Raw genomic sequence first — 25,904 nt, 5'->3', positions numbered from 1 at the left:
CGATCGTACGGCTCGTTGGGAAGCGTCCACTCTGGAAGTTGGCATCGGGTTTAAGTCGATAAAGACGCCGGCGATTATTGTAATAATTTTCGCGCGTTTCCCATCTATGGACTTCCAGATTATATCGCGAATGGCGGCGGCATTGTATTAGAAAAGAATAGGATAAAGAATAGAGTATAGAGAGAGAAAAGAGATCCTGATAATTTGGCAAAGCGTCTCTCCGAGGCTTTCCGTGAAAGTGCACATTTTCAGGATTGTATAGAGTATAGAGCGAACTTATAGCAGTCTCGGGGAATATTTCATAGTAAGAAAAGAAATTTTTTCCAGTTATAATTTTTATTTGTCGTCTCTTATTAAAAAAATACAAGAATATATACAATCACATATATTGTATATATACACAATACAACAGTACAAAATTAAAATAATCATATATCAAAAATGCATGCAAGAGCTGTAAACGAAAAACACATGAATACATATTAATATATAAATAAATAGTATGATGCAATAAAAGCGCATACATTTGTTCTTTTTTAAAGATTCAATCAATAAAACGAAAAATTTCGCAAGCAATAAGTAATTGTATAGAAATGCTATTCAACACACACACACACACACAATTAATTATGAAGTCTAACAAAAGAGTGATCTAATCACTGATTAAGTCAGACGTTATTTTAGTAACATTATCTCAAATATATCTTTTTTATATAATCTCACTAACTTAGTATTTTAACAATCTTTTTTTTTGCGATTTTTTAAAGTTTTTTATCATCGCAGAATATTAACACCTTTTTTCAGCAAGTGACTTTATTTTCGCTTGCACACATTTAAATTGTTAAAAATGCGATCGATATTCAACACGGTATCATCAATGATATTAATGATCTTGCGAAAGGAGAAGAAAATATCCATACGGTATCACAGGTCCAGTAATTAATTGCGGCGATTTCGACTCGTCAGCGTAAACGCACCTTTTTCATCATGTTCAAAACGCTGATACCCGGCAATGGACACATCGGGTAAAAGTTATGACAGCCTTGACCTTCTATACCGGAAATCAATTGACCCATATGAGCCGCGAAGTGATACCTTGAGGGCACTTCCGCCAACGTGCTCAAACTTGTATCTCTGAAAGCAACACACAATGGAACTTTTTAGTAAAATAAATTTTTTATCACAAGTCACATAATTTTTGCATCAGTATAAGGTTCATTAATTTCATCAATTGTAAAATCAATCTTTTCCACCAGATCATTAAAATTATGTCAAAATTTTTTTATATTTTTACGTTGGAGGAATGGGAAAGTTGTTTGCAATTCTATTAATGTATATTAATGTGATGAAGTTCAAGTGTTATAATAATACAATCGTTAATTATCCTTGAAAATTAATAAAACGAAAAGAACTGTAAAACGGAATGAATGACGAAACACCTGATTCTATCAAACTCGCCAATATAAGAACGAGCACAAGGTCATATTCGCGACTTTTACTTTCGATATCGCTTGCAGTTAGTAAACATATTCATTTATAAAGTCCGGTTATACTCGGCAGAAACCACGTATTTCTCTGGATCCTTTCTCTATTTCAATATATTCACATTTGCATTCTCAAATAAATCTAGAATGAACGGAGTCTATTATATCTCTGTAACTTCATAAATTTGCAAATGTATACTAATATTTCACTTTAAAATAGGCATGTTTGATTTCTTTTTGTCATCTTTAAAATTCATTAGATTTCAAAAGAATAATGTAGAAATAAGTAAAAAAGTATTCAAGCATAACTATTATCATGCAGAAATTGTCCAATTTTTGCTTTTAGAAGATTTTTTTAAATTCAAAATTTTTTCGTGTAGAAATTAAAATCGATATCACTCCTGAAATGACAAGAATTGCTGACAATCTTCATCTTTCCAACCTGAAAATTCGTCCAAATTACATCGAAATTGAGCAGATATCAAGCTAAATTTTTCGAGAAGTGGCCTGTCGAAATAGCAAAACCGCAGCAGTTTTGTCAAGCAGTTTTGACTCTCATAGAGAAGATGTCTTTCTTCTTCGAAAAAGAAAAAGAAATCTTTTCTCCCCCTTTACGACTCCGCATCCTAACTCTCTTGGAGAAGAGATATCAGGATATAAGGAATAAACGCAAAATGGCTTTTTAGCCTATCTTGATCGGTTTAACCCGGACCGATTCGCATAGATAAAAATCGGACCCGTCAAAACGTACCGGTGCGTTTACGCAGGCATAAAAGTAAATATATAAAGCTCGGATCCTTCCGGAACATTAACCGCAGCGATTCTCTTTCGCTCAAGGATGCTTACCGAGAGAAGGATGATAAAGACGCGCGAAAGATAACGCAGGCTACATTTACTTTACTCGATTTCTTTGATTATACTTAAAATATACCTAAAATCTCTTTTCTTTTTATATAAGAAGCTCAATACAGAATTAATGTTTTTCCCCCCGTCGTCTTTTCCGTGTAAAACTTTTATTTAAAAAAAAAAAAAAAAATTATTGCGTGTAAGATTTTAATTCTCTTTTCATAAAAATTACAGAATTTATCTTACTATAATTATATATACGTATAACTTTTAACGACAGCGTGCAATATAAAAAAAATATTTAAATGAAAAGAAGAACGCATGATATATCGAGTCAGTGCCGTCGTTTTGGTTCATTATACTTTCTAATGGAACTCGCTTTTCTGCGTCAATTCATTTTATTGTTTGTCGACGTCGTTTCTGTTTAACACGCGGACGGAAGTGAACGGCCGTAATAAATATAAGATTTTTATTTGAGCCCGCCGCTTTAGAGAGATAAACTTAAGCTCTATCCATTTCCGTTTACGATATCTTATACATATAGCTGTTTCTTTAATTTTCACGTTAAAATGATTACATTAAAGTTATCTTTTTATCAACTGTTTTATATTATATTACTTTAAAGGAAGGAAATACAATACTAAAATGCGTGTGTAATAAAAGTTTTTTTTTTTTTTCAACAGATATAAATAAAACAATGAGAAATTAAGAAGATATATTAAGATGCAATTTCATGAAAAAAACTGACATAAATTATTGATAAAAATGTTTACTTTTATGTAATGATATAATTTGTTTACTTCTTATAGCATGCAAAGCAGGAAGCATATATAATAATGCAAAGTATTTATTATTAGAACAAAAACAATATTTTGTCAAATGCTAGAGGCGATGAATGATGTTCTTTTCGTACGTACAAAAATATTATCAAAGTTAAGGAAATAACACTCATTATTTCCTGTCGTCGTTTGCATAGATTGGAAAAAAATATTTGCAGAAAGCGAAGTCCGGAAACGAATGCGAAATCTCGGCCGGCTGTATAGGAGAAAGTATGCGTGAAAAGGAAAGTGCTCGTCGGATGGCGAGATACGGCAAGAGTCATGTCTCATTTTCGGACTGGATTTACGTAAGACCCGACAAACTTTCGCGACTACTTTCCAGCAAAACTTTCCAAAACATTTACAATGCAACTCTTACTTCACGATGACGTGTAATGTACGAATTACGCGATTTTATAATCTCTTACAAATTCATTGATGAATATTCTCTTATAATAGCATGATATTCATCAATATGGCGATAAATTGCTATAAATAACTATTAACGAAATGAATCCATACAAAAATATTGCAATCGCGCTAACTGTAGAATGAGATAGGTTTCGAGAGACGTGTTTTAATTTTAGAGAGAGAGAGCAATCTCTAATTTGCAGTATTGCGGGCAAAATGTGTTAATTTTTCTCGAAATTCTTCAAACTTCCTGATTTTTGCTCATTCATTCAATTGACGAACAAATTGAACGAACGCAATGTTCACGAGGTCGACGCATGTAAATGTATAATTAATACATTTACGTTGGAAAGTTCCGCGCGACCGTAGTATGTACACTGCGTACGATACATTCGACGCTATGCAAATACGGGGATTTAAAAGCGTTCCGCGGGAACCGCATTTTCCGATTTTCCCGGTAGAGACACGGCGCGTTTTAACATAACTTTCCTTTTAATCAGAACGTAAAACGGCACGAATTCGCGGTATAATTCTTTACGTTATCCGCATAACGCAACGGATGTATACGCGTATATACGAGAGGCGGGACTCGACCGCGTTTTACCGACGATCGTAAACGAAAATTGCAAAATACGCGCGCGCATTTACCCTGGACGTCCAATTTTCCGGATCGCGGTCGCCCATGCCGTCGTTTTTCGAAACATTCTACAGTATTATCGGCACGCACGCGGCGAATATTACCATATCAGCCTTGATGAATGAAAATTACGGAATGTACACGCGCTGTCGCGCGTTCATTCCCCGATGAAGGGACCAATCATCGGTTTACGCTTTCGAATAAAAAAACATCGCCGCTTATATCCCGAAATAGCACGTTCTTCATAGTTCTCTCCCAAGAGTGCGTGCAAAATTTAAGAAATATCTCTTTACGATAGTGATCTTGCGCATGTGTTCAGGATCGATGCACTTGAAACGTTTAGCGGTAATGTGTCGATCGAAAGTTGTGAAAGTAAGAGCATCAAGTGCAAGATCCTCGATGATGAAAGTAAATTCTCGTCTTACCACATACATTGAATAAATCGACGTTGGAACTTTTGGATTATTCTAGATTTTATTTTTTTTTCAAGTAACATCAATGAAAACTAGACGTCTCTACAATCTGATTGACACGAGCGAGTAAAATTTAATATTTAATATGACTCAAGATCCATTTTCTCTATTTCTTGACAATACGGATGAAAAGAAGAAGAAATATAAAACGTAACGGTATTTAAATACCTTATGAGATTCAAAAGAGATCGTTCCATTTCGCTTAGCTGGTCTTGGTGAACGGACGATGTGAGTTCGCATATCAACTTTGGCAGGCAAGCGGTCTTGATCGTCGCCATCATCTTCGTACGACGTAAGGCAACTGTCGGAGCAGAAATCAAGCCGTTATTGTCAATTATATCGTTCCGCATGCTATATCATTCCAGAAGCTGACAAAACGATTAATGGAGTGCAGATATTATTTCGAATGACCACGCGTATTGCCGTGAACGATTTTATTTAATCCCGGTATGATAAGTGACAAGTTAAAAGCCAAGGTCTCACGCGTCAAAAAATTTCTAAAGATTTCTGAATCATAACGAAGACACGATATTATATAATATTTCGATTTTTAATGTCGTATAATATAATAATATCTCAATTTTTTTCGAAATGTAGTGTATAGAATTGGAATAAATATATAATAATTTTTAAACGCATTAATGACATTATATTTTTTCTATCATTTGTGTCTTTGTATACGCTCAAAGATAATTCAATAATAATTTTATAGTTGTATATACATATATTATTATCAGTAGAATATCCAAGTAAATTAAACCGTTTTTGTTTTTTTGTTTTCACGCATGCATAATATATTATTTTCTTATTACTATAAAATATTTTATTACTTTGTAAATAAATAGAAATCAAGAAATATCACACGCGATTACACAAGCATATTGTAATTATATAATCGCAAACATAATCGTGTGTTAAAAAATGCATATTATACAATGTTATGTCAAAGAAGGCCACTGCTTTTTAAAAACTGGTTTTTAATCCATGAGTAAAATTCCGATAAACGGCTGAAACATAAGCAGTAGGGATCTCGATAACGTTGCCAAATAATTAATATACACAAGCGCACGGTTAATTAGCGGAGTGGTAATTAGCTCCGCGCGGATTGACAAGTAAAACTCGGCAAATAATTCCTCCCTCGGATAACAACGTGACGACACGTGACGAGGCATGCATAGGGTTCGCGTATCTTATATCAGTAAGGGCAACTGTGTAGCATGAAAGCAGTTGAGAAATGCGCACTGAGATTATACGACTCGCATTGTTTAGCGAAACAAAGGAACTAATTTTAATTCGTTAACATAAGAGGATTTTACATCCTTTATAAGTTATATATTTTTCGATGACGTAATATATTTGAGAGGAAATTGCAGGTCACATATTTTTTTTCTTATTCTTACCGTTATTCTTATCAACGACTTCTTTCGAGACAGCGGTTATCTTATCATAAGGCCCCTTAAGCTGAGCTTTGGGTCCTCCAACGGTATCGGTTACGTTCCTCTCCGTTGCATTACCAAAAATCGATGAAATTAATGTGCTATAATCGCCGGCAAAAATCAGAAACATGCTCACAAATATGACCAAGCGTACTGTACTCGTGTCCATGTTGACTTTTTCAGTACGATGAATCTCTTGGAGAGATTAGGGATAATCAATTGATTTGTTATCGAGCCGATTCTCAGACATGTGTGTATTAAAATAATGTACAAATCCACTCTGCAGTATAAGGAATTTACATCTGAAAGTATGAAATATCACACATTGATTTTATTAATTAAAAGATAAATTCGGATATAAGAAAAAGAATAAAGAAATCTTCTTGTACTTTTTCTACATGTTAAAATATATATATATATATATATATATATAATATAACAAATTTTTAGATAATGAAAAACAGTAATACTCTAATTTAATAATTAAACCGAAATCCAGTTGATTATTTCGTTACATAAGAATCACGAGAGAATGATACATTACAACTGTGAAATTACATATCGCATCAAAGGATAAACGTGCAATCATCGATTCGCGACAATGATTCCGCCGCTTTCAACGATCACGTACTATTACGTAAACGTATAGGTACAGTCGATCGCCTTATTTCGAAACGCAACTGCTTTTGCCTTAACCTGAATTTTCAAAGATATAAACAGATATCAAACAGATACCTGTCCCTGAATTCGCGATCGACGTAACCGGCAAATCGCTATGGAACGCGAGATCGCGGTTTCTTCTTTCTCTCTTTCTTTCGAGAAAGAGAGGTAGAGAGAGAGAGAGAGAGAGAGAGAGAGAGAGAGAGAGAGAAAAGACTCTCACTCTCCGTTAACTTTCACTTTCTTCGAGCTCCGCTGAACGGTGATAAAGCTGAATCCTCTTACATCCGGCTTTACTTTCATCCGGCGCGACAGAGTCACTCTTGAAAGACGACGATTTCTTTGTATCGTCGAATGCACTTTTAGCGCGCGGAATCACGCAAGAGATCGGCGAAATAGTAACGGGAGTCCTCCATCTACTGTTCCAAGAAACTCTGCGCAAACAACGCGGTTGAACTTTCCCCAACGAATTGTAACAACGTCGTCGAAGCCTACTTTAGAAACTCGAGCTCGCGTTACTGATTAATTCATCCGATCTTTCGATTCTCCGAATGCAAGGGCGACGCGATATTTAGCCGCTAAATCACGCATACGTACGCATACACACATACGCACATATACATGCACACATCCGACGTCTAAATTTCGAAAAGCAATTACAATCGCGAGAACAAACGGTCAATCCCCGGATGACATCGCTGACTGAAAATCATGCGCGCCCATCAAGTCGCTTAAATCAAATCACGCGTAAATCGAAATCCGCGGATCGTAACTCTCAATATTGCGCACGGCAGTCTCGCTATTATACATATGCGGATAGCAATAGCTCTACAACGAATTTCTTTTTTCATTAATCGATAAGCTTGCCGTGAAAAATATCCCGATGAAATGTCGCACGTCGAATATCACTGCCGTCACGGATGTCCGGGAAACTTCCGCGTGCGAGAACACAAACAACTTTACAAGAGCGATTGCGCGATAGAATTCGCAAACGCGCCACTACGTATCGTTGATATGGCACTGAACGTACAGTTGACAGCTCGCGCGAGATTTTTTTCACCAAAGGAGAGAGAAATACGGGCAGCCCGCCTGTACCGAGGCTCGTCGAAGTCGCGGAATGACTGTGAATGAGACTCAAAACCGCGGTAGCGAGCCTAACGAGTCGGTCAGTGAAAGTTAGCCGATCGCCCGCGGCTCTACATAGTTGTACGGCTAAAACAAGGTAAGCTGGGGCAGAAAAATATAGATTCCGCTTTGGTATCAGCGGCAATTATCGTAATTTGCTGTTCTTTATCGGACGAATCACGATTTGTAAAAAGAAATATTTTATGCCCTGTTGATAAAAAAAAATGTTTTCTTAGAAAAAAGTTTTGAAAATACGTAACAATGTAATTAACAAATACATAATTGTTAATATTATTTTCATAAAATTTTCAAGAGATAAAAAATTAAACGAGATTATAACTCTGATTATAAAATTAATTTTATAATTGATTTTACAAACAGAAACAGTCAATTTTTCTTTTTACTAAATTTTCAATGCAGTTTTTGAAAAATGATGAGTTGTGACAGATGAGTTTATATATATTTAGAATAATACCGTGTGTGTATGAAAATACCCGGGAAAAAATAGAATTTTGATTAAGTTGTAACAACGGAGAATTGTAATAGAGAAAAGAGATGTCAGTGACAAATTAATAGGTCGTCTTGCAGGTAGAATAGGATGTTGCATTGAACGACTAACAAAAGTTTTGCCACAAGCGTGTTGATCTTAACACGCATAGATTCTAATTGAATACTTTCGTTTCAAATGAAAGTATACAATTTAGTAGACTTAGTAGATATGTAGTTCAAGGAATGGACGATCAAAGAGTTGTGTTCCAATAATCTAAATGGCCTTTCTTAATGAAGTTTTATCTACTGCTTGCAGATATTTATTTTTTTCCGAATTTTAAAATAATATTATACAATATATCCCAACACGAAATACTGAAAAAAATGTTTCCTACTAAAAAATTAGATAAAAAGGCACATCACAATTATGTTATCTACGTTATTAAAGTAAAATTGTCTTTTTGATATTCGAATAGAACAATTATTAAGACACTTCAAAATTTTAATGGGAAAGTGTGGCGGCAAAAATAATTTTCATATCAACATTAATGATAGATTTCATCGCACTACAAAACTTGTCAGCTGTAAATTACATGATAAGTACAATATTTTGGCACACAATGTTTCGCCTTCGTTACTTTGTTGTTGAATATAAACAGCGTCTTCTTTTTCGCTAAGTTCTATATTATTTTATTGTTATTGCTGAGAGAGAGAGAGAGAGAGAGAGAGAGGGAAATTTTTGGCGGATATAAGATATAATAAATTCTCTACGTTTTAACGCAGATACGTTCGCGTACGTACGTCGCTATCTGTATGAAATTTATGATAAACTGGCACGATTAAAAATAATGTAACTTTTTCGACACGTAGATAGAGATACGGAGCGAGAATATACATATATGTGATTGATTATCGTTATCAGCATACTTTAATTGCTATTTCTAAAACATATTCTCTCTCTTTCTCTCTCTTATTTATGAAACCGTATATCAAACATGTTTGATTAAATATTTATCACGGAATCTTACACTATTTACATAATTATACATTTTGATCAAGGCTTACGATTTTTAAACCAGGTTGAATGATTTAATCGTGATTGCAAATGTAATCTGGAGACTTAATATACATGTAGATTGAGATGAGAATAAGATTGAATTTTGTATATTTTTCACGATGTAAAACAGTATAAGATATACGCGTCGTTTACATATATGTAAATGCTTTTTCTTTTATTTTGTTAAGTATTATTTGCCATGGAATTATTGTGCTATGAACATAACATGTAGCTAGTTACGCTTGAAAGATTATATTAACACGAAACGCGATTATAAATATGAAGTCTATTGAAGCGAAGATATATAAGAAAAATGTATTATCTGTAACGTATGTTTTAACTATAAACTCGAATTAAAATGCAACGAAATACAACAATATACATATATGGATAATAAAAATATATGTTTATTAAAATCCCACACACAATTTTTATAGCAACATGAGTGTAAAAAATTGATATTGTTTTATTAAAATCATATTATCTCTAAGGGCCGTGGCACATAAAAAAACTTAAGCAGTAAGACTTAAGACGTAAGCGAATTGACCAATTACGGTCGAAGGCAGCCATATTGAAACGTAAGCTACGCTGAAAGTTCCGTATGGTTGAAATTTGTAACTCTTAAGTCTTACTGCTTAAGTTTTTCTATATGCCACGGCCCTAACATGTTATATAAGTATAATACATGTTATATAAATAATATTTTAAACACACATAGAAATAAAAAGATAAGGTGGGAAAAGATTATAGAATTCATCTTTGAAACAGTTAAAATTATCGAAATATTCTATTTTTATCAATGTAAAACTCGGTAAAACATTGTAGCAAGTCCTAATAATGATTTGGTGAAAGGTGTGACATTCTTTAAGGAATCCACGTGGATCTTACGCATTTTGTAATACGAAGATCGTCGCGAGCGAATGTTGAATCGTTTAGGATACCTCTTTCTGTCACCATCATGATAATTGCTGTATCTTGATGAAGTTCTATTCGTAGCTGTAGAATAGAATTTGAAGAATTAATTCAAGAATATATATTTTGAAAAATTCTCAAAATTTATAATTTATATAATATAATATAATTGGAAAGATTCAGAGCTAAAAAAATGAAAGACCAAATCTTGGAACGTTTGATATAAAGAAAGCGGATAATTGGATCAATATTCAATCCAAAGATAAATTGTATCAAATTGAAATTGCACGGTGAGTTATACGACTTTTCGATCGATCTAAATCCATAACAATCCGTGTTCGAATTTCATGAATTAATTACATTTCTGCTTCGATAATTTTTTAGATAAACAAGAAATTTATAATGTTCAACTAGATTGCACATAATATCTTGCAGTAATATCTAGAAATTAGATATCGTTATGATGTAATCAGAATGTCTTACGACGTCGAATAATAGATTCCGAGGAAGCTTCTGCCGAGGCGCTATTATTTGAATCCGACTTTTGGCGGTGGAGTTGCAGGTGCAGCGGCAGACGACGCTCTCCGTTGCCCAGGCGGTCGACTGACAAAGATCCCGTACTTCCGAGGCGGAGGTTCCGGTGGTACGGAGGGCGGAAATGACGGTTCGAGGATCTTAAAATCACGTTCGACAATAATTATAAAATAAAACGTATTATTAATCCTCCCGATTAATTTTTATTTCAACCGAGTCGACGTAGGAAAGGATTTTCAATTATGCTTTTCGTCGAATGCATATAAATCGATAAAATTAAATCACATCTTACAAACTTAATATCATATTCTTGATTATGTATCACGATCATTTATGTCATAGTCTTGATTAGCTCGTAATGTAAAGTTAAAATGATATTTTTGAGTATTTTATTTGGTGAAGGCGAGCTATATTCTTTCACCTTGAACTTCTCAAGCGGATTCGCGGTACCCTCGTGTCCTTGTGGACATTCACATTCGCCGGTTGCGATGATACCGGTTGAATATGTAAACGATTCATCTGGATACTTGTACTAAAAACCATCTACGATTTAATAATAATTACTGAAGCTGATAAAAATATATGGACGACAGAGTAAATGTCAAACGACGATTACTTTTTCAACGACTCTTTCCAATTCGACGATTTTATTGGACGTCATGATTAATTCTGTACTGAGCCTGTGCATCTAAAGTTAAATGTTTACGCGGTATGGAAATTAAAGAAGTTTAGTCTATACAAATTTGCATCGATTTACAATTCTTAAACTTACTTCATCTTCTAGATATTTTGTAGTGATTTTTTGCGTATCTGTCTGTAAAGTAAATACCATTAATATTATTGTAGACATTATAGAAATAAAAAGACAAGATGACTAACCGTTTTCACGATCGCTTCTTCAAATTCCGCCTTCTTATTTTTCAGCAATACCAATCTATCTAATTTCTACAAAAATATAAAATTCTTAATAAAAAGAGCGAATGAATCAATATTATTCCAAGAACCAGGTAAAATAAAAGGATAACCCTCACTGTCTTGTTCTCTGCAACTGTCGTTGACATTTCCCGATTCGATTTTTCAATTCGTTTTATTATCTTGAATAATTATATCGAAAATCATATTAAAATTAACTTAAAACTTAAAAAATTAAATGTGCTATGTTTGGCTTTCAGTCTCGTAATGATTACTTACATAATTAGCGTACCATAAGGCCGCGTAGAACAGGATATACATCAAAATGCAGACGTAAAAGTTATCCAAAACGTATGCTCGTATAAAAGACTGCGAATATAAAAATATCACATATAAACGCGCGACGTTTATCAAGATGAAAAATTATTTTGCTTCTTCACTGAATCGCGATTACCTGGCGATCGTAAATGTCAACGAGCTTCAAAATCGGATAGGACCTCGACAGCTGGGAGAAATAACGCGGTCTCTGCGAGAACATCCTCGAGAGCGTAATCCATTAGCGAAGTAAAGAGCTACGAAAATCAAGGAAACCCGTGCAAGCGATGACAAGCGTAGAAACTGTGCAACGTACTTCTGTGATAAGGTATAGGACGACGAATTTCCAAGCGACTTTATGGTATCGTGTGAATGTATCTCGTTTATATCCGTTCGATAACTTATTCGCGAATAGCGGAATATCGCGAGAAGAGACGCTGAGAACTTCACGGAATAAAGTAATTTTCGTCAAAGTTTCGCCAATTTCTATCGCTGAATATAGACATAATCAGCACTTTCCGAAAACGTATATAATAACGCCCGCATACGAGGTGTATATGTGTACGTATGTAAGAGTAAACATAATTTTCGCAATTTATTAAAAAATTTTACTTATAATATTAATATTTTTGATATATAACAAGTTCATAATTTAAATTTTAAACAACTTGCCCAACGATCTTTTCATGCGTTGTATTATAGCTTCTAAACATCCTTATCACAGAATATTATCTCCCTATTGATAATAACGCTTAAGGGAGTCGCGATAATGTAATCTCTTTCATATATAAATATAAACATAATTAAAATCTGAAGGTGCGTATTGAAACAGGTGACTTCATATGTGGATTATTATATTATTGATTACAAAGGTTACAAGACGAGTAGTATCAATAATTCCCGCGATCAAACAATCTGATTTAACGATAAGTTATAAGAAATAGCATAAAAATTTTAATCTTATCATTGTTATAATCGTTATTCTTTCATTGCTGAATTGTCCTTAATTTTTTTCTTTCTCTTCTTCGTTGAATGCAATAATTTAATTTTAATCTTTTAATAACGTAATTCATAATTTATTTACTAAATGTTTTAATCACTATGCGGCATTTTCACTTTAAACGACGAGCTTTATGATTTTACGAGCTCAAATTTCCGGCGTCAGCACCGCTGGTCATTAAATGTGGCTTGAGGCACAATAACGTATTAAATCCAACGTTACAAGGCGCTGTTACAGACACTTTCGCCTCACGGGTTGGTACCAATGGCTAAAATATATATTTAACGTAGACTTATAGATAAAGACTGTTACACTATATGAGAGAGAGAGAGAGAGAGAGAGTCTGCCATCCTCGGAAAAAAACGCGGCAGAAATCAAAGTCGAAAAAATCTAAACTGTTAAACAAACACTTGTCTGGAAAATTCGAGTGCTCTCTCTATTTTATCCTATTTACGCTCAAAGCAAATTATGAACTAATCCACGGTGGATCGTTTACTTTTTACGTCAAGCACCGAGTCGGCTCCATCGATGTCCTCCGATTAAATACACAAGGATTATCACATGAAAGGCATACGGAGCGTTCGATGCAGCGACAAACCAAGTACACACATCTAGCCGTCTACTATCTACGCACACATACATATGTATCAGCATCGCTTCCGAATATGTACACAGCCGGTGATACGCTCGAGCCTTTGCTGGGGCGAGACCGTGCCACTTGTCGTTTCCCATGACGCCTCGCGGGCAGGGTTGACTAACTAAATACCAAAGTTAGCCGGATCCCGAGGCCAGGGTTAAACGGGGCTTAAAAAGCTCCGGCGAGAACGCTGGCGCGAGAACGTCGAATCAACTGCGAAAACACTCGAGATCACTTAGAGGAATCTCCGCGACGTCCCACGATACGGTCCGCAACTTTGCTTACGCCGATCCGTCCCGTCCTCCCGGGGATGTTTATGTAAAACAGTAGCCGATAAATGTGCCGACCCTTGGAGGATGGAAGCGCGATGGAACCACTTGACGCGTCAAAAACGTCAGTTACACATCGGGGGCGGTGCCGCCGCGCAACCGGGTGTGTAGCTTCGAGGGTGCTTTTGTCGTAAAAAAAAAAAAAGACCTGGTTCGAGGAGGAGCGATCTGAAATATCCAAAATGGAAATGGAGTGGCTACCGTGAAAGGGTCGCTATTATTTTGAGAAGGGGGAAGTCGGTTTGCTCTTCGAGGATTTAAGGAAAGTTGCGAACAAACGTGATACTCGAATCGATAATAACTGACTTCAGAATGTAAGATATAATCATTTTCGAGATGACTCAATATTAGCTTTTCACATATATTTTTCTTATTATACATATTATCAACATTAAATTGTCGATCATTTTGGAAGGTTAAACTATCATTTGAGAAAAGGTAACTCATTAACTTTCTACATTTTATTATCCATACGACACTGTCACTAAATTACAGATACTTGCTTTCTTTTCTGATACCTTTTATGAAATTATAAGCAAAGCAAAAGGTCAGTCGCGATTCGCAAGGATATTCGTCTATCCTCTATCTTCTTACCCCTCGAATCAACCCAAGCTTCATCGCACTAAACTCTGCACTAAACTCCGAAGGACGAACGACTACGGTCGCCCTTCACGAGCGAGTTATCATGCGATCGGCGTAAGCGCCAAAGATAAAGGCAAGCGAAGCTACGGGGGAGGAAAATTGGTCGACCACCTAGAGCAGGATATCGTGGATCCTGGCAGAAGGAGCTTTCTCTCTCTCTCTCTCTCTCTCTCTCTCTCTCTCTCTCTCTCTCTTTCTTTCTCTCTTGTGGGCAAACTAGCGGCGGAGACGCGCCGTTTCGGGGCAACAGCATCGGGACATAATCGATTTGCCGTGAGCTCATCCGTAATTTGTTCCCCGCGACAAGAAAGTCTCGGCGGCAAAGGCGCCAGCCGAGCGAGAAATTACTCATCGTTCTGATTGAGGTTAATTAATTAGATAATTAAGTCCGCCTCCGACGTAGGGGCGAAACGCAGCGGGGATACGACAAGTGAGCGACGACATGGCGTTTGCGATTAGCAAACGCGAACGAGGCGTCTCGCTTCTGCTGTTCCCCCAAGAGGAGATCGTATAAAAATCCTCGTTATAAAAATCCACCTCGTTATTATCTTCCCGAATCGACCCCGCGTCCGCCCCTCTTATCTCATTAACGTCCTTCCTCGAACGTTCCGCTCGTATTACGCCGCGGATCGTCTCCGACCTCCGACTCTCTTTTCAATGAATAGAATAAATAGAAAAAGAACACGTCGCTAAATTTGATGTTTCTTCAACTCATCGTCACGTTGGAATCGTCAAAAACGAGCGATATTCAATTGCGTCCGATCATCGAATGCGAAACGCGACGAAAATTGCGAGAAATAGAATTGAGATATACGACGAGATAAAACCGATTATTTCCGCATGAATAATATATCATCAAAATTTAAAAGAAAAGAATCAAAATTAAAAAAATATTGATGGTAAAAACGCTTTACATGTATAAAGAGCGAGAACTATATTAAACTTAGCTCCGAGTTGCATCCGTCAAAATGCAATCTTCTATTCTCTCGTTCCCGCGGTGAAACTGACAAAGTAAGCCAGCTTACGTTCCATGCCGCGTATGCGAGATCCAGGATTTGGGGAGAGTTTAAAGCGAATCATCGAAAACCCCGCGCGTTCGATAAATTTTCATGTCATCTTTATCTGATGGTATTTCACGAGCGGCACCGCGGGTTGGCTCGGTCGCGTATGAAAGAACTCTTTACACGTGACACTTAACAAGAATCTCATAATCTTGCGGGAACGCGGCTTCGTCTCTCTCGCTCTCTCTCTCTCTCTCTCTCCTTTTCTCCTTCCCTCCCGAGAGACGCCCTGAAAATCCCTTTGAAGATGTACCCATTGACGCTCGCGGTTTAATATTCCGTCATGGATATTAATGTTCTCCTAGCAACGACTCCTCGTAAATCAGCAAAGCCCCCATGCTGATGCACTTTTCGCTACCATTTCCCGACATCTCCTCACTCTCCTGCTTCGATATCGCAATTCCTCTCTCTTTTCTTTTTCTTCCCTCTCTCTCTCTCTCTCTCTCTCTTTCCCTCATTTCGTCCATAAGAATCTCAGATCCGCGAGGACAGTCGCGTTGATTGAGGATAATGCGAGATACCAATTATTCATCCGTACGGAGAATTCGTTAGTAGGAAAGAAAAAACGCAGTAACGACAAAGCGTTTCTAGAAGCATGGCTTTTTGTATGGCGAAATGCGTCTTCTGTCACCGAGTATTTCCGTCATTATGCTTTGATGTCATTCCATAAGCATCAAGTAATATGCGGCATGTATCTCTACGAGGATTCTGATAGAATCATAAAAAGTTACGAGAAATATATTAAAGTAAGTTCGATGAATAAAAAAATCTATTGTCAGAAACACGGAGAAAATGTAAGATGTATAAAGAATGCAAGAGATCATTTTAATAAACTTTTTTAATAAATTATAATTAAGAAATTATAATAAGAGAATTTAGTAAAAAAGTAAGCACTTTTTAACATCTTGTAAAATTTTTATTTGAACAAATAGAAAAATATTTTTTGTCGAAAAAATATTTGCAATAATAAATGACATATAATAAATTTGTAAAATAAATACAGATTTCTTCGAAAATTTCATTTTGTAACTTGAGGAAAAAATAGAAATTTGAAAAGGATGCTGAAATAAATATTCATAAATGACCTTTCACACGTGAAAATTGGAAAAAAAATCCAGCACTACGATAAAATAGATATTCAGAACGTTAAGTTTTACGCGAAATCTCTTCGCGGTACTTTGACTTCACCGCAATTATAATGCACATATGTTCGCGCGTTGCTCTAAGTACTTCTGACATATATTGTATATAAGAAGTATCTTCAAATAATATTTCTCAAATATCTTAAAACCGTTTATTATCATTTTTTTTTTCCTCTTCGTAAGTATATATCACCGTCGAAAATTATCACGGTTCGTGCACCGAAAAATATTCCGCCCCGGCTTTCTTCGATTTCGCGCGCCTTACGAAGAGAGAAAAGGATGTTCCCTTCGAGTCCCGATGTTTCACCAAGCATGAAATAAGTGTACACACGACGTCTTCCCGCGCCGGTACGAAGGGACGCGAGGGCTTTCCACGGCGGTCGCGACGATAAAGCGAATTTGCACAGGGGGTAAGGGTAAAACCGAGGGAAGAGGACCTCGCGTTTCGTGGAAACACAATTCCCGTGTTCTTTCCTTCAATCGAACGGGGGATAAGAATCCCTTACGCACGAGCCGTTATAAAACCATAAAGATGTAATCGTAGACCAGGATTATCGACGGATCTTCCGCTACCGTTGAAGAATTATAGCGCGCGAAACTCGCTGTGCAAAACATAGTAATTGGCGTGGAAAGATCGAACGTAAGATAAATAAATCGAGTATTTTCTGCTCGCGTTACATGAAAATGAGAGAAGTAGGTCAAATATAATAAATTTTCTAATTTAATAAAAAGAAATATTATTTTAGCTTCATCTTTTTATGTTATTGAAATAGAAAAGATCCAACCAGATTTCTTCATGGTAAGCAAAAATAGATAATTATCTTAATATAGTTTAATAATTTCAATATATTATTTATCAATATGAATATAAAAACCTATATGATGCGTATTTTTTATAATAATTATCTATTTCATAATTAACGTTCCGGAAGATTAAAAAAAAAATGGATGCGCAGGATTTGAGAATCGCATCGTGTAGCCGCTCTGAATCATCCCTGAAATCGAATCTAAAAGTGATTTCACAATGACACTTGCTCGCTCGGCTGTCATCCCGCACGACGTCGCCGCACCTACCGTGAATCCACTGTGTGCGTAACAGCACGCCGTGCGCCGGTGCCCCCGATTGTCCTGCATGCAAGTGTCACGGGAATCCTGTCAGTCAAGGATCAGCGAACCGTAAGAAAGAGCGCATTGTACACGAAAAGTATAACAGAAATGGAATCGGGGGTGTCGTCGAATTCCGGTCCGCGCGCGAACGGAGGGAAGAAGGGTCGGCCGCGCGTACATGCGCGAGTGGATCGTGATCTGGGGTTCGGCTCTGATTGGACGTCACTCGAGAACACGTCAAATCGGAGAATATGCTGTGACTTGAAATTAATTTGAGTGGTTTCCGCGAGGCTGCCCGCCGGAGGGCAGCCGCACGCGTGCGTCCCTGATTAATTGTTTTCGTCCGCTGACGAACTACGATACCCTCTATATAAGGATTGGACCGCTTATCGTGGTATCTCAGAAACATGAATCTCAGACGAAGAAATATAAGATATGTTTGTTATTTATATTTCTTATATCAACGGTTGTCTAGACACTTTCGCAACCGCTTATTTTATATAATAGTTTATTTTCTGAAAGTTATGTTAAATATACATGTGCAGAAAACACAAATAAATTAACAAGTTTATAATGTAAATTAGCAATAAACAGAGGTTCCATGGTGTAATGGTAAGCACTCTGGACTTTGAATCCAGCGATCCGAGTTCAAATCTCGGTGGAACCTTTATTTTTGCATAAATTTAATATTACAAAAAATTCGAATAAAGTAATAAATTAACAATATGCGAATAAACAATGAACAGAGGTTCCATGGTGTAATGGTAAGCACTCTGGACTTTGAATCCAGCGATCCGAGTTCAAATCTCGGTGGAACCTTTATTTTTGCGTAAATTTAATATTACAAAAAATGCGAGTAAATTGACAAATTTACAATATGCAAATAAACAATCAACAGAGGTTCCATGGTGTAATGGTAAGCACTCTGGACTTTGAATCCAGCGATCCGAGTTCAAATCTCGGTGGAACCTTTATTTTTGCATAAATTTAATATTACAAAAAATTCGAATAAATTAATAAATTAACAATATGCGAATAAGCAATGAATAGAGGTTCCATGGTGTAATGGTAAGCACTCTGGACTTTGAATCCAGCGATCCGAGTTCAAATCTCGGTGGAACCTTTATTTTTGCGTAAATTTAATATTACAAAAAATGCGAGTAAATTGACAAATTTACAATATGCGAATAAACAATCAACAGAGGTTCCATGGTGTAATGGTCAGCACACTGGACTCTGAATCCAGCGATCCGAGTTCAACTCTCGGTGGAACCTTTATTTTTGCATCGGGTGTTTATTTTTATTCGTTATATTTACATAAAGGTAAATTGAGCAAATATTTTCACAAATCTTTAAACTGATAAGTATTTCTTACAGGGAAACTCAAGATTAAAATTTCAAGATAAAGAGACAGAAATACTAATTATTTTACGGTGTTTACATAAATATTATATCTTAAATTATTTTCATAGAATGATTTATATATATATATATATATATATATATATATATATATATATATATACGCTAATATATAATTTAATAAAGTCCAGTAAACCTCCCTATAGCGAGATACTTATATAACGCGGATTCGTATAATGCGGTAAATCATCCCGACATAATGCAATAGATAAATTTTCGTAAAAAGTGTTTTATTTGTTTTATAATAAACATGTATTTTCTAATTTTGTACAACCCATAAGTTTCGTATAACGCAAAATTTATAATGTGGAATATGCAGTAGAGGAATATATCGTATTGATTATTTTTATATATTACAATTATTGAATTAAACTAATAGTAAAAATAATCGATGCTGACAGATAAAAAAAAATTCCTTCGAGCCGGATTCGAACCAGCGACCTATGGATGTCTATATATATCAGATCTTTCCAACTACAGTCCACCGCTCTACCAACTGAGCTATCGAAGGCTTGGGAACGTAAACGTGCAATTCGGTACTTGAAGTTACTTATAGATTTTATATATGAATGCATAATATATATATATATATACATACATTCATTCAAATATGTATTACTAATAACTTAGATGCAAAAAAAATTATAATTGTAGATAATGTGACAAATATTTTTAATACTTAAATAATTTTCTTATTTTTATAGTATGACGATATATAAATGAGCAAAACAAAAAATTATAAATAAAATGAATAAATAAAACAAAAATTGTCCAAAAAAATAGTATAATTATTTATTATCAATTAATATTAATAACAGTCTAATAACTCGGTATATTATTTTTATAACGCTGAATTAATAAAAGAATTATCATTTTAATTTCGGCTGCTATCAATCATAGTTAATTCATAACAAATTATTTAAGCGATGGGAAGAAATCTTAAGTCTTACTGCTTAAGTTTTTTTTATGTGCCACGACCCTTATCGATTGCTTACTATCGTGCAAGAGAATAAGAGAAAGAGAGAAAAGCATGATAACTAAAAATATACACAGATAATCCTTCTGCGTACTAATCTATTCTACAAATTTTATGATATTTGATCTGGTGTTTTTCGCCATGTCGCGATATAGTTATCACTTATTTATGACACAGCTTCGGTCTTGAAGTAGCGGACCGAAGAATTGCGTGCCAAAATTTACGCGAAAAGTAGTCTGAATCTTTCATGCACAGAGAACAGCGTTTCACAAACTTGTTGCGCTCGTAAACACTTTTTTATCTATATTATTATTTTAAGATAATATAAAATATATAATTTCTTATACATTTCTTAAATTTAATTGAAGATATGCGTATATCTTGTGTCAAAAAATCCATGCGATAAATAGAATCGTGAGAAATGTGTTAGAAACTCCCGAACACACCACTTAAATCAATATAAATAAAAAAGAAAAACAAACATTCAGAGATAATTGTAGGCAAAGCAAATAGATTGGCTTAAATTTACCATCGAATTATAATTTTAAAAACGAAGCATGTTTTAAACGAAGTATCCGTTCTTCCCGATATGCATTTCCCTCGTTTGGGAAACACTGGCCTTTAGAGGATCCTATATCTCACGATGCACGCCAATCACCATCAAAGCGTCATAGACGCCCGTACTTCATGGCCCGATACAGTTTACATAAAACTATAAAATTATGGCCGTAGACGAAGGAGACGCCCCCGGGAGAAAAACGAGGAGGCCCCGCGGGGGTGGGCTATCGTAAAGCCGATGGCGTATTTTTACATGAAGTCATTAAACTCGGTTTACGGTCGAAACAAAGTACCTCGCCACCCGCGCTTTTCCTCTCGCGTCGCTTAATTACTCCTCATCGCCGAATTAAGGTCCTAGATCGCACTCTGGTTTAATGAGAGACAAATGTTTAATGAGGGATTCGCGGAAGAGAACGTGTTCTCGGTTCACGAGACAGTTTTCACGATGTCTAGAAGATAGGAGAGCCCGTGTTTTAACCGTTGTGTGTTGTTCGCGAGAAAATAGCAGATTCTCCGCGTATTTCTCGTCTTTCCCCAATCTCGCAGATGCGTATTTGAAACTTGACCCCGTTGCCAAACGATTATATTGGTTCATAGAGTGTGTTTCAGATCGAAGACGCAAGATATTTTTGCATTTCCGAGTGTATGTGTGTGTGTTGTGTGTGTGTGTGTGTGTGTGTGTGTGTGTGTGTGTGTGTGTGTGTGTGTGTGTGTGTGTGTGTGTGTCCCTGTTGCCAAATACAAATCCTGGAATATCGAATAAGTTCATTTCGGTCATTTAGATTCGAGCAAACATAATATTCTAGCAATTTCAGGGCTGACAAAATTTAAATATCATCAATTCTCTAAAGTATCTCACGTATATATATGTGCGTGTATAATCTAAGATTTAATTTAAGATAATAATAATAAGAAGAGATATTTTTAAAAGCGCGATGAAAACATTCCACCTTATGACAACATGTCCACATCTCCGTTTCACAATAGACAGTTTTATCGTTGCCGTGTCAATAGCCCGTGCTTTAAAGTCCATCTTTAAACAATGACGATAACGAGCAGGGAGATGGACCGGCTAAAAGCGGCGCCACGATGAAACGTATAAGTCCGAAAGCGTCGCGTAGACAAATAATTTTTAGGGGGCAGTTAAGTCGCGACATTGTACACGAATAGATGGAGAATCTGGTCATCTCGCCACATCCTAGCGATCGCTCGCGATGCGAGGAGACACATCGACCATTTCCGGAGGCGTCTTCGAAGGATTCGTTTTTACGGAGCGCCGGCCGCTTTTATGCGAGACACGCGCACTCTTTGGACTTATAAAAAAAATTTCTCGTCTCATTTAAAGACGCTGCCCCACTCGCTCGATGCCTAATAAACGTTTTTACGACATAAATTCGAGGGTGTGTCGCGAAGGGGCGTATCGTGCCACGCTCCTAGAGGCTGTTATAAAACACCTTGTAATTGACGTGACGCGCGTAAATCTTAGATATCGATGTTTTATGGGTAAATGGGAAATTGGCTCAAGAAGCTACCTGCCGTTGAATTTATGCAAAATTTCTTGCCAACGAGATTACGACGGGCTTCCCCATGCATGCTTGCGATCGCGATACTTTGTGTGTGAAAACGATAACGTTATTTACCGTGTGATATTTATCAAATAATATATGTACGTTTATTTAGTTTATTTACCGAATAGATTGTCTTGCTCTTCCTTCCGTACGATTTAAAGTCTCCTAGAGGTTTCGTAAAAAGAGCTCTTTGAGGCGCATTCGATGAAATCACTCCAAGACAACATATATAATACATATAGATAAATATTGTATATATATATATATATATATACTATACACACAATATATGTATATGCGTTTCGTATATAAACGGACCAAGTTACTTTACGCTCGGATTTAAGGAATACGCAGCTATAAGCTATAAAGATTCCCGTCATAACTCGAACGGTATCACATTTTATTTAATTGCCCCGCGGCTCTCTCGCTCGCGAGCTTTTCCCGCTCGTGCATAATATTATTTATTGCGAAAGGAGCTGTTAAAGTTTAACGTCGCGGAGGCGCTCACTCTCAAAATTAAACGCGATAAAATGTTTGTTATCCAATCGGCCTGCTATTTAATGTCATTTTGCCCCCGTCTCTCTCGCTTGAATTTGTAAAGAGGGAGAGAGAGGAAGCAGTAATCCGCGCAAAGATGATTTGCGACGTATTATCTCGTGGATAAGAACAAACATCTAAGGTTTACAGTCATTTAGCTACAAAATATGTAAATGTAATTACGATTTATAGGAAAGCTTGAAATAATTTGTATTACTGTGTGTGCGCATGCATGCGCGCGCGCGCGCGTGTGTGTGTGTGTATGTACTACACAATTTTACCGCTGTTATAATTCCAAAATATTACAGATCACAGAAACGCAGAGAATAAATTTCAGTAAGACAATGAAAGCTTAAAGTGAATCTAAAGTTTAAACGAACCTTAAGTGACAGGCTTAAAAATTGAATCTACTCCAATAATGTACTCCAGTTTTATTCCCACTTTTGCTATTCATGACGCATTATATCGTGATGGTTCCAATTGCAATTATAACATTAGACATGTCACAGCTGTTATTCTACAATAATATCATACAATATTCAACGCTCGCGATCTACGAAACTCTCGCTAATCTCGATAACGTCACTCTAGTCTTCTCATTTGCGAATTCTACGATATCCGATAGCTGTTTAATGTCGTCTCGTCTCGTCTCGTCTCGTCTCGTCTCGTCTCTCCTCTGGACGACGGGAAGCTGCAGAACGATCCGTACATTATCTCGTGGATAAGACAGACTTTACAGCCGCCAAGTTCCGAGAGAGTGGGCGGTTATACGAAACCTTTCGAAAGTACCACGGGTACGACGGACATATTCGCCAAGTAATCTCGACATTGTCGATCAGTTAAGCTTCACCGCGGGAGAGCCCGAAACGCGATAAATCCGGCGTCGCGGAAGGATGCATAAATCTCTTTAATTTACTACCGCGTAACTTTTATTCCGCATATACCACCTACCCGTGTTACGCTAGCTGGCTGCATCGAGACGTTTAAAACTTTTAGAGAGCCGCCTATCTCGCCGCGATAAGCGGGCCCGTTTCGACTGTGGAATTATTAATTTAGACTCGAAATGACCGCGCTTTATATCGCGCTGCACGCGAGTAATAATGTTTGTTTCACCGAGATAATAATCGTTTAAGATGTAAACTTCCCCGTTATTCTCGAGATAAATCACAAATATATCTATGACGAAGATTAAAAAGCTACAACGAAAAGATACAGCTTCCGAATATTCCGAATGAATTGTTTACTACGAGACGATCGCGATTCGTTATGGAATCTCGCAATTTTAATATCTCTTCAGAAATACATTTCCACCGAACAAGATATCAAGATAAGAGCTCGTGTGATTCTCAATTACACGTTCCGTCATTACGGAGAGTATTTTATCGTCTGTCTGAGTTCCCGGGGTTCCGCTCGTTAACCGGAAAGTTCGTCCGGGGATCGTCGTGCTGAAATTTAAATTGAGAAAGTATTTTACGAGCGCGCGCGGGAGAGTTTCACGGTAGCGTTGTCACATCTTGATGAACTTCCGGTAACGATCGTAGGAAAATGTCGCCGTCATCGCCTACGTTGAACCCGCTATACGACCGCGCCGCGGGAATCTGGTTCACGAAACGAGAATCCATCGGCATTAATGAACGCCGATTACTTATTCGTGCCATTTATTCCTGATTGTGAACGCCGCCGTGATTATCGTATAACGGATTTTACCCGGTCTACGCTGAAAAATATGGTCCATCTATTTAACACCTGTAGATCCCGACGTCAAACGCGCTCAATAAATATCTATATATTATTGTTCTAGCACAGAAAGGAAAGTATAAATTATTCAAAAATAGTTATTCAAAGACACAGATAATTCTGTATTCATTGTCGATTGAATATCGGAATAATTGTAATTTCTAAAAGCAAATGTCATATTAAAAAAGTCTTAAACTCTGCATATATCTCTTTACGCAAGATTTATAAAAAAAAAAAAAAAAAAATGATAATAATAATAATAAAAAATAATATGTTTAATTAAATTATGATTTTCATATAAACAATACAAGATTTTTATGTTTCAATATTTATATTTTTTTTAATAAAGAGGAATAATTAATATTTTCATATAATCGTGTGCTATCTCAATTAATCACCGCGCGGGCGTACATATAGGCGAAGTAGCGTTTGTAGCAGAAACGTTTGTGCAACGAGGCGACGACGAGCACGTGAGGCGGCATAAACGCGCGCCATTAAGCCCGCCTTCGTGTGTTTACGAAACAGGCTCTGCGGAAAAAAGCGCTAGACGGGGGAAAAAAGTATATCGTATCCGCATTTAAAACGGATGATCCAACCCCGTCGCAACCCTTATCCTCGCAGTCGCGATTTGCGCACGCCTCCGTCGCCTCTCCACCCCCCCCCCTCCCCCTTGGGCTAATGCCCAATGCACGATGAGAATACATCCTGTATATATTTCCTATACCTATATAATCCATAGCTATAACGCAAATTACATATACAATACAAAATGTGTAGCAAAGTCTACGATAATAGTAAAGGACGATATTCTTTTTTTATTAACAAGGAGAAAAATCAAGAAAAGACTAGAATATTGAACGAATCTGCATCTCGAAATAAAGAGCTAAAAAGACTTTTCGATCGCGTACTATCTCGAGAAATTCAAACATTATTTTATAGAGATTTCCTAGAACGCTCTGTATGTACGGGATCACCTGCGAATCGGACGCACATGCGTATCCGCCCACCTGACAATAAGCCATCTCCGCGGGATCGTAAAGCCGCTCTTTATGTCGTCGCTGCGAGATGGTCAGCGGATA

General features: G+C 36.5%; 2 protein-coding genes and 6 non-coding genes across 8 annotated transcripts; 5 read left to right on the top strand and 3 right to left on the bottom strand.

Annotated features, from left to right (window-relative positions):
* Window positions 1-762: 762 nt before the first annotated feature.
* Window positions 763-6,429, bottom strand: Geko (geko). The gene is made up of 3 exons (XM_070300336.1): window positions 6,070-6,429; window positions 4,838-4,970; window positions 763-1,134 (listed from the first exon to the last, which is right to left on the bottom strand). The coding sequence occupies exons 1-3, from the start codon at window positions 6,272-6,274 to the stop codon at window positions 963-965; spliced, it is 510 nt and encodes a 169-aa protein (XP_070156437.1). The 5' UTR covers window positions 6,275-6,429; the 3' UTR covers window positions 763-962.
* A 3,802-nt stretch (window positions 6,430-10,231) lies between these two features.
* LOC138935626 (uncharacterized) lies at window positions 10,232-12,332 on the bottom strand. The gene is made up of 9 exons (XM_070300335.1): window positions 12,249-12,332; window positions 12,074-12,163; window positions 11,914-11,976; window positions 11,762-11,827; window positions 11,655-11,696; window positions 11,499-11,570; window positions 11,304-11,425; window positions 10,832-11,022; window positions 10,232-10,432 (listed from the first exon to the last, which is right to left on the bottom strand). The coding sequence occupies exons 1-9, from the start codon at window positions 12,330-12,332 to the stop codon at window positions 10,233-10,235; spliced, it is 930 nt and encodes a 309-aa protein (XP_070156436.1). The 3' UTR covers window position 10,232.
* A 6,290-nt stretch (window positions 12,333-18,622) lies between these two features.
* Window positions 18,623-18,694, top strand: Trnaq-uug (transfer RNA glutamine (anticodon UUG)). Its single transcript has one exon. It is a non-coding gene; the product is annotated as a tRNA-Gln (tRNA).
* Window positions 18,695-18,774: 80 nt separating this feature from the next.
* Window positions 18,775-18,846, top strand: Trnaq-uug (transfer RNA glutamine (anticodon UUG)). The gene has a single exon. It is a non-coding gene; the product is annotated as a tRNA-Gln (tRNA).
* Window positions 18,847-18,926: 80 nt separating this feature from the next.
* Window positions 18,927-18,998, top strand: Trnaq-uug (transfer RNA glutamine (anticodon UUG)). The gene has a single exon. It is a non-coding gene; the product is annotated as a tRNA-Gln (tRNA).
* Window positions 18,999-19,078: 80 nt separating this feature from the next.
* Trnaq-uug (transfer RNA glutamine (anticodon UUG)) lies at window positions 19,079-19,150 on the top strand. The gene has a single exon. It is a non-coding gene; the product is annotated as a tRNA-Gln (tRNA).
* An 80-nt stretch (window positions 19,151-19,230) lies between these two features.
* Window positions 19,231-19,302, top strand: Trnaq-cug (transfer RNA glutamine (anticodon CUG)). The gene has a single exon. It is a non-coding gene; the product is annotated as a tRNA-Gln (tRNA).
* A 560-nt stretch (window positions 19,303-19,862) lies between these two features.
* Window positions 19,863-19,960, bottom strand: Trnay-gua (transfer RNA tyrosine (anticodon GUA)). The gene is made up of 2 exons: window positions 19,924-19,960; window positions 19,863-19,898 (listed from the first exon to the last, which is right to left on the bottom strand). It is a non-coding gene; the product is annotated as a tRNA-Tyr (tRNA).
* Between the last annotated feature and the right edge of the window lie 5,944 nt (window positions 19,961-25,904).

The sequence above is a fragment of the Polyergus mexicanus genome, unplaced genomic scaffold, assembly GCF_030449975.1.
Source record: "Polyergus mexicanus isolate NDT 795.1 unplaced genomic scaffold, iyPolMexi1.0 SCAF_8, whole genome shotgun sequence".
NCBI classification, from domain to species: Eukaryota; Metazoa; Arthropoda; class Insecta; order Hymenoptera; family Formicidae; genus Polyergus; species Polyergus mexicanus.
This window is presented reverse-complemented; position numbering and strand designations above follow the sequence as displayed.